We start from the raw sequence: 12,154 nt of genomic DNA, 5'->3' as shown, positions 1-12,154 counted from the left end.
GGGGAGCCCCTGCTGGAGCACGGGCCTGGCAGGACCTGTGGCCCCACAGGGAGAGGAGCCCCCCTGGAGCAGGTTTTGCAGCAGGACTGGTGATCCTGCGGGGACCCACCCTGGAGTGACAGCTCCTGGATCAGTGCATCCCTCAACTGCTACGGGACACGTCCTGATTCCCCTCCTCCTGCTGGGCTGGCCTTACCTCTACACGGGTACATTTTAAAGGCTGTTAGGAATGTATACAATTTGTACACATTTATAACATTTACATCCCATCAAACCAGGGAGGCTTGGCGCCTTCTCAGCCCTGGATGTTTTGGACAGGAGATAGATACTAAACCCCTTGATTCCACAGCAAAGCCCTGAGATAGTCTAATGCCTTTCATTCATTACCTGTGGAATTGTCAGGGATGCCGCCATGGATGGTAAGATCACCGCAAGGTCTCATGCAACCTCAGAACTCCTCAGACCCTCTTCTGCAGGGTGTAGCTTCAAAGTGTGGGGTATGGTTTTTGGAAACATTCACTACTGAGGTATTTCACCATCAGGAATGATTTTCTTCAAAATTTTAATGTATCTTTACACTCAGTAAAACTTTATGATTTAAAATACCTGCCCTTACACAGAAGTACAAAATGCCTCCCTTATTGTGGCACAACAGTTTTCTCATACACTTCAAATTTGTATTGAATCCCATTCTCTTCTTGGATATCAGCAGGGACACCTGGGTACCTAGGGAGAGAGGAGAAGAAAAAGCAAAAGGCAACAAGCAGGTAAGAATATCATTATGATTCACCTGTAATTTATCCAATCAACTAGAAAAGCAAGTAGTTTGGAAAAAAAAAATGAAAACACTGTCTTTAGAACAGGTACTTTTTTAGGAAATATAATAACTACTATCCATGATCTAAATGCACATCTTTTAGATCAAGAAAGAATACTCTGACACAAAACAACACCCCTGTTTTTGGTTAACAAAGAAATACCCAACATTTTTATTAAAGCCTCCAATATATTATTCAAAATGTCTGCCAAGGAAGAAGAGATTATGGAATGCTTTGGTATTTTTCCTCATCTTGCTTTTCCTAAGTTGGTTTAGAGGAAATGCTAAGGACAAGACTTTACAAGTGTGCAAGAGATTACTAAAGCAGGTGACTGCTACCATAGAAAGGGTTCTTCTATATTCCAGGTTTTCTAAACCACTTCTTATTAATAGAAGCTTTCAAAAATCTTTTCATCTTCCCGTGAAAGAACAAGGATTTTGTATGAGTAATACGGACTTTGAGGGAGAGATACATTTTAAATTTATTTGGTAAGGTTTGGCATCGTCAGGTTTCCACTTCAGTGAGGAAATTACCTGTTATTTTACAAAATCATGTTCTAACACCAATGTTCAATTTAGTACATTGGCCAAAAACAACGTATAGCTAGGAACAGCCGAGAGAGAGAGGGAGCTTTGGGTCAGATCTCAGGACACTCAAATGAGCACAGAGTAGTTCAGAATATATTGGAGTTGGAGAGGGTGACTCATCCTCCCCACCCACCTCGTCTGTCCCGCATCCCTCTTCCCTGCCCCTGCCTATCCTCCCCCAGAGCTGTGCTAATCCATTCCTGTGTCCCCTGAGGAGAGTTCCACTACTCAGACTTTCTATTTCTTCCACTGCTGGTCTGTAACCAGCTGAGAGCCAAAACAGGAGCAGCAGGAAGAGCAACAGGTCCAGTCCTCCCTGGTTCTTTGTGAGAAATGGAATTGTAGAGGATTCTCAAAGCCTGATTCTATCAAAGATTCTAGATTCTGTCGAAGATCTTCCAACAGTTCTTGAGGCAGGTGTCTGAATTTCTGCTGCCTCCTTACTGCCTGTGGGATGTAATCTTGTTGGAGAGGACATAAAAGCACAACTGGAATATGAGAAGGATAATACAGAAGAAACCACAGTGAATGACAGAAACCGTAACTTTCTGTACACCTTCTCCTACTACGTTTGTTAGGAAGAAGTAATTTTCTCAATGGGAAGGAATAACCTTAGAAATCTATAAAGCTCAAGCCTCTCCAATCAAATCCATTTAATTTGTCCCTGGCAATTTATCAAAGACATTCAGAGGCCAAATACTATTTACTAACACCATACTGAGAGTTAAAAAGCTTAGTAAATATTTGAGTAATTCTAAACCAGGAAACTATAAGGAAAACCTACTTTTGAAGCAAACTGACACTGACAATTCTTTACTGTGAAGATCACAGGAAAGCTGAGGAACACACCAAGTTCCAAGAAAACCTGTGCAGAGTGTGGTGCCATTCCAGGTTGTAAGTAAAGCATGATTTGGGGAAAATTTCACCTCAAATTCAAACCAAGAGGGCTCCATAGAACTGTTAAAGCATTCAAATCAGATTATTCTGAAGACAAGCCTGATACACATTTTGGTACTTACTCTGCCAGAAGCTTGTAGACTTTATGGTCAATTTCTGGAAAAAATGTGTCACTTTCAAATTCTTTCAAGATTCTTGTCACAAACAATCGATGATGAATTGGCTTCTCCATTGCTGCCTTTAGAAACAACACAAACTCAGTCACAATTGTATGTATCACAGGCTTTTAGCAAAGCCGTGGAAATTACACTCTGAATCTCCTCTTTTAGACTCTGCTGAAGAGCAGTTTCTAAAGGGATAATTTCACCCTGTGTCAGTTCCACCTGGTAAGTGGCAGCAATACCTATTCTCAGAGCATGGGGTATCTGACAGAAGTTAAGAACAAAATTTGAATAGCCCTGTGAGAAGAAAGGAACAGTGGGCCCGGTAGCAACAAGCAATTTCTGAATCACACCTCTTTGGGAGACAGGAAGGTTTAAGTGGTGAGAGATGCCCACACTCCAAGGTAATTTGTTCTGATGGTTAATATCACTGCTAGGGATTTGTGCTGTATTTTTTGGAATTCCAGATATCAATCTACTCCTTAGTTTAATTGCAAAGTTGGAGGTCTGGATTGTGGCAAATTGGTAACATGTGCTGAAAGATTTTACATTTCCAAGCTCCCTGGATGAAAACATTCTAAGGTAATGTTTGTTAGGTGAGTTTTTCACTAATTCACTAAATTCAGGAGTTAGGAATATACATTTTGTCTTGAGATAGAAAAAAGGCAACTCTTCCAGACTTTGCAGGCATTAAAATAACCCATGAAAAGCTACACTAGGGTTGGTTACAAGACATTTTTGAAAAGCTTTAGCTGTTCCTCTCTCTTGCTTAAACTGGCAACGAGCAATGCTCTTTGTGGAAGATGACTCACCATGCAACAGGCTATTACGTACTACTTGAACAAGCACAGGAACCAAGCAATAACAAATGGAATCCAATAAAATTAATTAACCACTGCTGAGAGGCTAATTTGTGGAAAAGCTGCTCTACTAGAGAACAGTTAAAAATGACAGGGGTAAGTCACAGCACACAAGCATCGAACAGCACTGAACTGGTGTCCATCCAGTTTGTACACAAATACTAGTATTTTTCTTTGTTTAAGGACAGGGAGATAAGAAGAGTCACACTTGCAAAATGACAGAATAAAATGCTTCAAAAATCAAAAGACGTTGTGTTCTGTAAAACAGAGACACTTTGGAATTCAGCTTTATCAATAACTCTGTACCACCCCAATAGGCCAGGGAAGAGCACAGGGAGGGAGTGACCACAGGTATTGCAGAGAAAGTTGAATTTAACCCCAGGGAGAACAGATGGTGACCTCTGTTCTAGGGAAATAGTTTCATTAGCTGAACGAACCAACCAGCTGTGTCACTGTCCCCACATTCATAAAAGAAGCACAAATGCTTCCTCAGTTTGTCAGAGCAGCTCTGGAGGCCTGTGTGTGTAGGTGGCCCATGACCAGTAAACAGCAAACAGGAAAGAGCTTGGGGAAGAGAAAAAGGCTCAGGCAGGTTTCAGCCTCACATTCCTCCTCAGCAGCTGGGAGTGCCCAGGGCCTGGCAGTGACCAACATGCTTTTCCATTTCCCTTGCTCTCTTCTGTTCAGGGCCACCTTCCTCTGCTTTGGGATTCAGGCAGAGTTAAATCAGCCTGTGCCCACAGCCCTGCCTCGTCACCCCCAGGCCATGCCTGACCTGGTCATGGGGCCATAATGGACCTGTCCCACCAGGCCAGGCCCCTGCCTTACAACTACTGCCCATGGGGTCCAGCTCCTGCTCCCTTGGGAACATCTGCTCCCTCCTGCTCTCCCAAGGCAATGTTGGAAAACTTCAGAGAAGGAAATTTGGTATCAAACATGGAAACTTCCACAGGTGGAGCCTCCAAAGGAGCCCGTTCAGCAATGCCTGGACTCTGACATTGCACCAGTGAAATACTGCTGAGGACATGGCAGGGTGGCAAAGGACTTTTGTCATAATGCTGTCATTTCCACTAGGAATAAAGTAGGTTCTCACTGATATTCAAGTCAGTCTTGCCCATCCAGCCCACACCATTGGTTTCACCATTTTTTTGGAACTGAAGAGAAATAGGAGGAGGCACAGAGCTGAGCTGGTGGGATGCTGACATACTCACTCTACACATCATAAAACCATATCATACACATAAAGAAGTTGACACCTGGGTCTGATGATTTTAGTGGATTTGTATGTGTGTGTTTTTGTTGTTGTTGGTTTTGTTTGGTTTTTTAACACCCTACTTAAGGATGTGATGGACTTACAAATCCTATTCCCAGTAAAACCTCAATGTTGTTTTTGACCACAGGGTTTAAATGTAGTTAAAAGAGACTGATACAATTTATACAGAGTGGACTCAGAGTAACCTGGTCCAGTGGAAGGCCTCCCAGTCCATGACAAGAGGCTTGGAATGACTTGAGCCTTTAAGTCCCTTCCAGTCTAAACCATTCTGTGGGCCTCTGACCCCCCTAAGATGTCCAGAGAGAAGTTTTTCAGAGTCAAGGCCAAGACCTGAACCTCTCAAGAGACAATACCTCCACACAGTGCAGCTGTGTCTTAACTTGGAATAGAAACCTGGTTTTGAGATCACAGAATTGCAGAATGGGTAAGGTTGGAAAACACTTCCAAGACCATTGAGTCTGACTGTTAATGGATCTTCCAACTGTCCTCACCCAGCATGCTTGAGTTGTATGTGGGAGCAGGTTTGAAACCCACGAACGAAATTTCTTGGCTATGAAACTGAGCCAGAAACTGCTCCAGGACATCTGATGAGCTCCAACAGCCACGAGGGTCCCCAGGGCCAGAGGCAATGAGTGAGCCAGCACACAAGAAGCACTCACCAGACAGCCCTCAAAAGGTGAAGTGCTCACACAGAATCACACAGTGCCTGCCAAGATGTGTAAACAGCTTTGTAATTGCTGTAACCCGCTGACCACTGCCAGGCTCCTCCCTCCTCCTCCAAACAGCAACCCCAGCTCCTTCTGGAACTCAGGAGATCCACAACAGTGCACAGGGGATCCAGATGGCACTGCACTAAAATCCAATCAAATTAACCTGTGCTGTCAGAAGTCCAAAAACTTCCCTGGGGGCATCACTACTGCTCTGTGCCTACCTTAGGAGGTAATAAACCTGATGAGGGCATCGGTGTCCAGTCACATTCAAGATGATGACACCCACACATGTTTTTCTGAACCCTCACTGAACTGATGGAGCTCTTTTCAATCTTTCCTGCTCCCACTTGCCAATACCAACACACCACCCACTGCTCCCCCTTTCCCTGTTGCAGAGGTCAGTTTCCCAGAGCAACAGTGTGACCTACACGAGGACTTAGATGGCCACCACAGCTCACACAGGTCCTGAGGCAGCTGATGCCAATCCTCTCACCCCCTGGAGAGAACTGTGTCCTTGAGGTCTGAGGGGCAGTGGGAGAGATGGCCATAACCAACAGAGGGATGCTCTGTGTCCTTATAAATGCTCACAGATTTGGGTCTCCCTCTCCTGCAGTCTGAGGAGGAAAAGGATGTGAACAGCAGCAATCCCCTGCCTCCATCCCACTCCTGGCAGGCAGCATCCTGTGCCAAAATGCCATCCTGGAGCCCATGCCGTAGTACCTTGCTCATAAAGGCTGGACAGGGCACTGCAGCCAGCTGTACCTGAGTGGACAGCTGTGTCCCAAAGGTGCACACAGACAGCTGGGCAGCTGCTGCAGCTTTGCCCAGCTCCCTGGGGGACAGCAAGTCTGGCTGGTGCTCCAGCATGGTCCAGGGACAAGCAAAGGCACAGCAGGACATCCTGAATAGCCCAGGGCACCCACCAGGGGTGTGGGAAACAAAAACCAGCAAAGGCTGGAAGGTGATGGCACACTCCCTGTTAACACCATCTTACAGAAACAGGCTTGCAGGACTGTTCCCAGAGCTTAGTGACAACAGCCCTGATCAGGGTGGACCTCCCCAAACCAAAGTATTAAGTGATCTGATGGTGCTAAGGTTAGGAGCTGTGTTAAAAGGCTCCACAGGACAAGCCACTGTCTCAAATAACAATGTGGACCTTGGAGGCATCTGGCAATGGCAAAGCTGCTGCTGCAGCTTCTGACAGATGCCCTCAGCTGAGCACCCTCACATCCAGTACATTCTGTGTCTGCTTCCTACTCCCAGAGTCCCACTCCAGTGGAATGTCACCAGACTGAGCTCACTGCCCAGGACCACAGACCAACCTGGGCAGTGCAGCTGCAGTGCTGTCCCGAGAATCCCCACACCTTCCTCCTCCTCTGGCAGCACAGCAGCCCCTGACAGGCTGTCAGAGCACCCCAGGGTGCTTCCACTTTGCAGCAATCCCAATGGAAAACCACTGTGCCTCAAGCAGCTGGCAACCCACAGAACAATAACCCGGCACAGACCATGTTCCTTGCCCACAGGGTGACAGGGTCAGACAGAAAAACATAACAGAGAAGCTGGAGGCAGACCACACTGGGAACCTGCAAGTGCTTCCCTTGATGCAGAAGGGCAGCAAGACACTCTCATGTGAACATCCTCTCTGTCTGACAGCAGAAAGTATAAACTGACTTGGTTTTCAGGCTCTAACAGCCTGAATAATCAAAATGGGGTAAGCCTTTCTATAGACAAGCACAGACCTGTATTAAGGAACAAAATCAGTTCTCAACCTCTGAGCCACACAAACTAGTGAGATCAAAATAATGCTTTAAAACCAAATAACTAAAATACTGAATAAAATTATTCACTTCAATTACCAATTACTATTTTACTTCCTACACATTTCTACATGATATAATGGAAATATTCCTGTAAAAACCTTCATTCAACCTTAATACAGACACTAAAAATATTGCTTGCAGTTTTGGTAGACATGTATGGTCCCCATAAAACCCTTTCAATTAACATCACAAAGGTAGCTTGAGTGCAGAAATCTGTTAGATTCTGTTAGATTTCTCCCTAATGTAATTAAACTTTCCTTTGAAATGTCTTGAGCAGATGCCTGAAAGGCAGGGAACAGCTGAAATTTTAGAACCACAAAAGGATTTGGGCTGGACAGAAAAAGCTCATCCTGTTCCATGAGCAGGGACACCTTCCTCTGTCCCAGGTTGCTCCAGCCTGGCCTTGGGCACTGCCAGGGATCCAGGGGCAGCCCCAGCTGCTCTGGCAACCCCATCCCAGCCCCTGCCCACCCTGCCAGGGAACAATCCCTGCCCAAGATCCCATCCAGCCCTGCCCTCTGCCACTGGCAGCCATTCCCTGGCTCCTGGCCCTGCAGCCCTTGTCCCCAGTCCCTCTCCGGCTCTCCTGGAGCCCCTCAGGCCCTGGAAGGGGCTCTGAGCTCTCCCTGGAGCCTTCTCTTCTCCACACTGGACATTCCCATCTCTCTCAATGCTTTTCCAAGTCCAGGGTAACCAGGTCTCCTATTACTTTAAACATTCCCTTGTACTGATCAGCACAAATAGTACATTCCAATTTACTCTTGATCAAAACTGCCAATTTATATTGTGCGTATTGGTGAGTAATGGTCTAAGAAAAGGCATTATTTTCTTCCAAATATCAGCCAGATGCTGTAAAAATAGTTAAAATAAAAGCCTCCAAGACAGATGCTCTTGGAAGAAGCAGCAGAAGCAATAACTCTTTACAGCTGAGCCCATGGCTGTGGCAGGGAAGGGGCAAACACTGCTGCTCACAGCTGGCTCTGGCTCCTGCTGTGCAGCTCTGCCCCTCTGAGCTTCTGGAGAAGCCCTCTCCAGAAACCCTCAGCATGGCACAGGCACTGTCGTGGCTCAGAGCCAAGGACATTTCTTCTGTAGGATGGCATCTGATTAGAGGCTGAATGCATTTGCACATCGAATATATGGTGGACTTCACCACAAGGAATGTGGTTATTTCATATGCACCTCATCTTCTTACAGCCTCATCAATCTCTATTTCTCTGTTTCTACTGTAAAAGATGCATTTCCTCAGACCCAGAGAAGAGAAAAGCACAAAGAGTAAAGGCAACAAGTACCAGAAGAATGCATTTTCCTACCCTGCACAAAGGGCACAGTATCTGCCCTAATTTCCCACAGGTGCGTTATGGCACCGTCATCGCACATCAGAACAACAACTGGAGTGTATCTCCCAGCATGCTTGCAATGACTAAAGGACAGCAGCACTGTTTCTTCTATTGTTAAAAAGAATTTGCTTTACAACTCTTGACCTAGGGAGTGGGAGCAGTAGGAGCACTGCTGGATGGGAAAGCAGAGTGAGTGCGACCTTTTGTTGCATGATTATCTCCTGTTTTTGCTGACATCATGACCTGTCAGCTCTCTCTAAATCCTATTTTCTTCCCCATTTACATGTATAAAGTGTCATACTCTGACTAAAAACGCTGGAGCATTTTCCCTTTTTTTTTCGTTTCACATGCTTTGCAGGGTCAGTCAGCAATCTCAGTAAAATAAACACAACGACATGGGCTTAGTAAAATAAACATAACAATATGGGCTTTCTCTGAAGGACCAAGCAATTTAGGTATTTATGAACAGCTCTCAAAAGCACAGCGACAGTGTGACACTGGCCTGTTGGCAAGAGCAATGTTCAGTTTCTGGACGGGTGTTCTCAACCTGAGAGTTGAGATCCTACTCTCTGTTGCAATCACTGCAGTTTGCTGGCAATGTGGAGGAAAAGCACCTCCTAAAGCAGCAGTAATAGGAACTTCATCCTCATCCCATCACAGAAAATGAGTGATTTAGGAGGAGGCTAAATGTACCTTGTACACTGAAGTGCCTCCCACGATCCAAACCATGTCTACTTTACTTTTTAACTCTGGTGAATCCAAAAGAGCTAAAGCATCATCCAGACTTTTGGAAAGATAATGTGCTCCTTTCGGGGCTTCCCTAGAAAAAGCAAAGTTCTATTACCAAATAAATAAAGGACAATTCATCAAGACCATCAGTACAAACTAGAAACAAAATGTACTTCGTTGAATTAACAAATAACTACATGCCTCACGTCAGTTAATTATTGTCAAGTGCCTGTTATTGCCAAATTATGTTAGAAGTCTCATCTGACTGTAGGATTCTTCAGCAAATCACATCTTAACCATAATTTAGGAGGCATTATAAATCAAAAATCTGGAATTTCACAACATGGCTTTGAAAAAGTGTGACTGGGAGATTTACATATCTATAAGATAAATACACAATCTCTAAATTAAACATAGATCATTAAATACAGATAATCAAGAAATTAAATGTAGGTTTTTACTTGAATTCCAGAATTTTAATATTTCATTCAATAAAACTAGTTGAAAAGCCACTATTCCCTGTCCACCCACATATTCCCCTGCAAATCCACCAACATCCTCCAAAGCAATAAAGCACTACAAGTGGACATTTGCATTTAAAAATATTTGTGTGGCTGTGGGTGATGCATTCAAGGGAGTTCTGAAAAAGGACAGTTCATCCACAAATCCCAATGAAAATAAACTTCAAAAAATGGATTAAGGGCCACCAATCTAAGCTGGAACTAGAGAAATACAGTTAAATACATGAGTCAGAAGCACTATTGAAAACTGTCAAATGGTTTGTGAGTAGGGCTAGAAGTACTACTCATGATGCAAAGTAATGACAATTACCCTGTGAATGAATTTTAAAAAAAACAAAATTAAGAGTAAAGTAGTTACAACACTCAGAAGCAACAGCAGAGATGCTTTCTAACCAGACACCAAAAATGCTACATTTGGAACAACTGTATGTTGTTTTTATTTGTTTCACAGGGCCCTTAGTTACCATACTTACTTGAGCTCCCTGCTGAGCACAATATTAATTCTGTCTTTTAAAGGACGGTTCTTCTCAGGAATGGAGAACCACGTTTTTTTACCCATTATCACTGCATTCTGTTTACCTGAGCAGGAGAGAATTGATTTGAATTGTTTAGAGACACTGGTGGACCTCCCCTGCCCTTCCAAACCCCTCTCCAGCAGCTAGCAAACGCAGGAACTCAGGCCTCGGCTCTCAAATGAGTCACACACAGATTTATAAACCCACAATAATTTCTAGGAGAAGAAGCAGTCAAATTAAATCTAAAAATGAAGTGCTACAGGGGCTCAATCACACTCTAACCTTCACACACACATATAATTTCTGACCAAGCCCAAACATACATAACCTGATTACCTCTCATATGTAAATCTGCTAAGGAAAGGAATGTTTGTCTTTATGAGAAAAAGGAGTTATCAGAGAAAAAAACCACAATGCCAACATGGTCACTCTTTCCATGTTGTTTCCAGGCTGGGACACAACAGAGGCAATGGTGACATCCCTGGTGTGAAGATTTACGGCAGCATAATCCATTAAGAAGTCTGGTTATGGAGCACTTCACCTGCCCAGCATCCAAGATCACAGCTTATCAAAGGATCTGCAGGCAGGGTAGAGCAAAATGTTTCTTTGTAATTATATTTCAAGCATCCTTTTTCTTGATCGCAGGTTATTTGTGCCAGGTAAGATGCAACTTGCAGACATCTAAAAAGACTTACAACTGCCAATTGTGTTCTGTCCTTTTTTTATACATACAGGGCTGCCAAGGGCTGGATCAGGTCTCCAAAACACATGTAAAGTCTTTCACTTAGAACTGCTTCAAAATGAGATTAGACATTCCTTGTGGATTATGGAACAGATATTCAAATCAGAAAACTGAATAAATCACCTAACCAAAACAGACCTTTAAGGCAGAAAATTGAGTAAGGCACCTCAAAACAAAGGAATGCATTCAGCTGACCAGAAGTGGGTTTTTACCAAACAAGTGAGTTTTAACAGCATAAAAAAAACATAAGCAAACCATGAAAAAGTGGCCAAGTTGACAAATAACTGCAGTATTTCTGCTCTGTGCTGTCAGCATCGTCTGGGTTTTCTGGTGCGTGGATTTGACTCAGCGCTCAGAAAACTCAGCAAAATTCCTGTCACAAGGGTCAGAGGGGTGGATCGAATGGCAACGGCTGAGCTACAGCAAACAAGGTAGATAAGCTAATGCAGACTGAAAAACCCAAACTACCTCTGCTAATTAAGCAGCTTGTGAAAACCTCCCCATTTTAACTTGGAGTTTTGGGTAAAGTCTTGTTATGTAAACTTTAGAAGTTTTCTGTTCTTCTGGTGAAAGAAGGACTTGACAATTGTTTCCTAAGAGTTTGTTTCCTGCACCTGCTCTGAAATCCCTGACTGTCTAAGCTGAGCGGTTACAAAGGGCTGAAGTACTGGTGAGACCTGTGAGGGCAGGCAGGGAAAGGCAGAACCCCGGGGGGGGTGCGGTGCCTCACGTTACCTTCCACGCGGGTCGTGCTCGTCATTCTCTGGAAGTACTTGTACTCATTCCTGCCGGGGAAGCACGAACTGCGTTACAACCTGCCTTAGGAATAAATTCTTTAACTCCTATTTTTTTTTTTTTTTTTTTTTTGAAAGTTCTCCAATTTCAACAAAAACCACACTCATGATGGGAGTGTCGCCAGAGCGTGGCGGGGAGGCGGCTGGAGGGGCCTGGGCCGGTGCCATGGCCGAGGTGGGACCTTTGTCCCCCGAGCTGTGTTTGCACGAGGGATAACCTGCGGCCACGGCATGAGAGAGAACCCACCCAAAAAACAACCCCACATCCCCGCTCCCGCCGCTTTCCCGCCTCACACAGCATCCCCTCGAGCACTACAGCTCCCAGCGCGCCCCGCGCGGCCCCGCCGCGCTCTCCTGCTGCCGCGCGGCGCGGGGCACGCTGGGGGC

At 44.7% G+C, this 12,154-nt stretch overlaps 2 protein-coding genes across 2 annotated transcripts in view; one reads left to right on the top strand and one right to left on the bottom strand.

Annotated features, from left to right (window-relative positions):
- Positions 1 to 545: 545 nt before the first annotated feature.
- DHFR (dihydrofolate reductase) lies at positions 546 to 11,810 on the bottom strand. The gene is made up of 5 exons (XM_015615098.2): positions 11,709 to 11,810; positions 10,190 to 10,295; positions 9,160 to 9,286; positions 2,425 to 2,540; positions 546 to 726 (listed from the first exon to the last, which is right to left on the bottom strand). Exons 1-5 carry the CDS (start codon positions 11,731 to 11,733, stop codon positions 639 to 641), a joined length of 462 nt encoding a protein of 153 aa, XP_015470584.1. The 5' UTR covers positions 11,734 to 11,810; the 3' UTR covers positions 546 to 638.
- Positions 11,811 to 11,876: 66 nt separating this feature from the next.
- MSH3 (mutS homolog 3) overlaps positions 11,877 to 12,154 on the top strand; it is an 85,823-nt gene continuing 85,545 nt past the window's right edge. The window contains exon 1 of the mRNA XM_033511395.1: positions 11,877 to 11,942. Coding sequence (XP_033367286.1) covers positions 11,877 to 11,942 — 66 coding nt within the window. The remainder of the gene's footprint in view (positions 11,943 to 12,154) is intronic.

The sequence above is a fragment of the Parus major genome, chromosome Z (genome assembly GCF_001522545.3).
Source record: "Parus major isolate Abel chromosome Z, Parus_major1.1, whole genome shotgun sequence".
NCBI classification, from domain to species: Eukaryota; Metazoa; Chordata; class Aves; order Passeriformes; family Paridae; genus Parus; species Parus major.
Note: the sequence above shows the minus strand (reverse complement) of the source record. Positions and strands in the feature narration are given on the sequence as shown.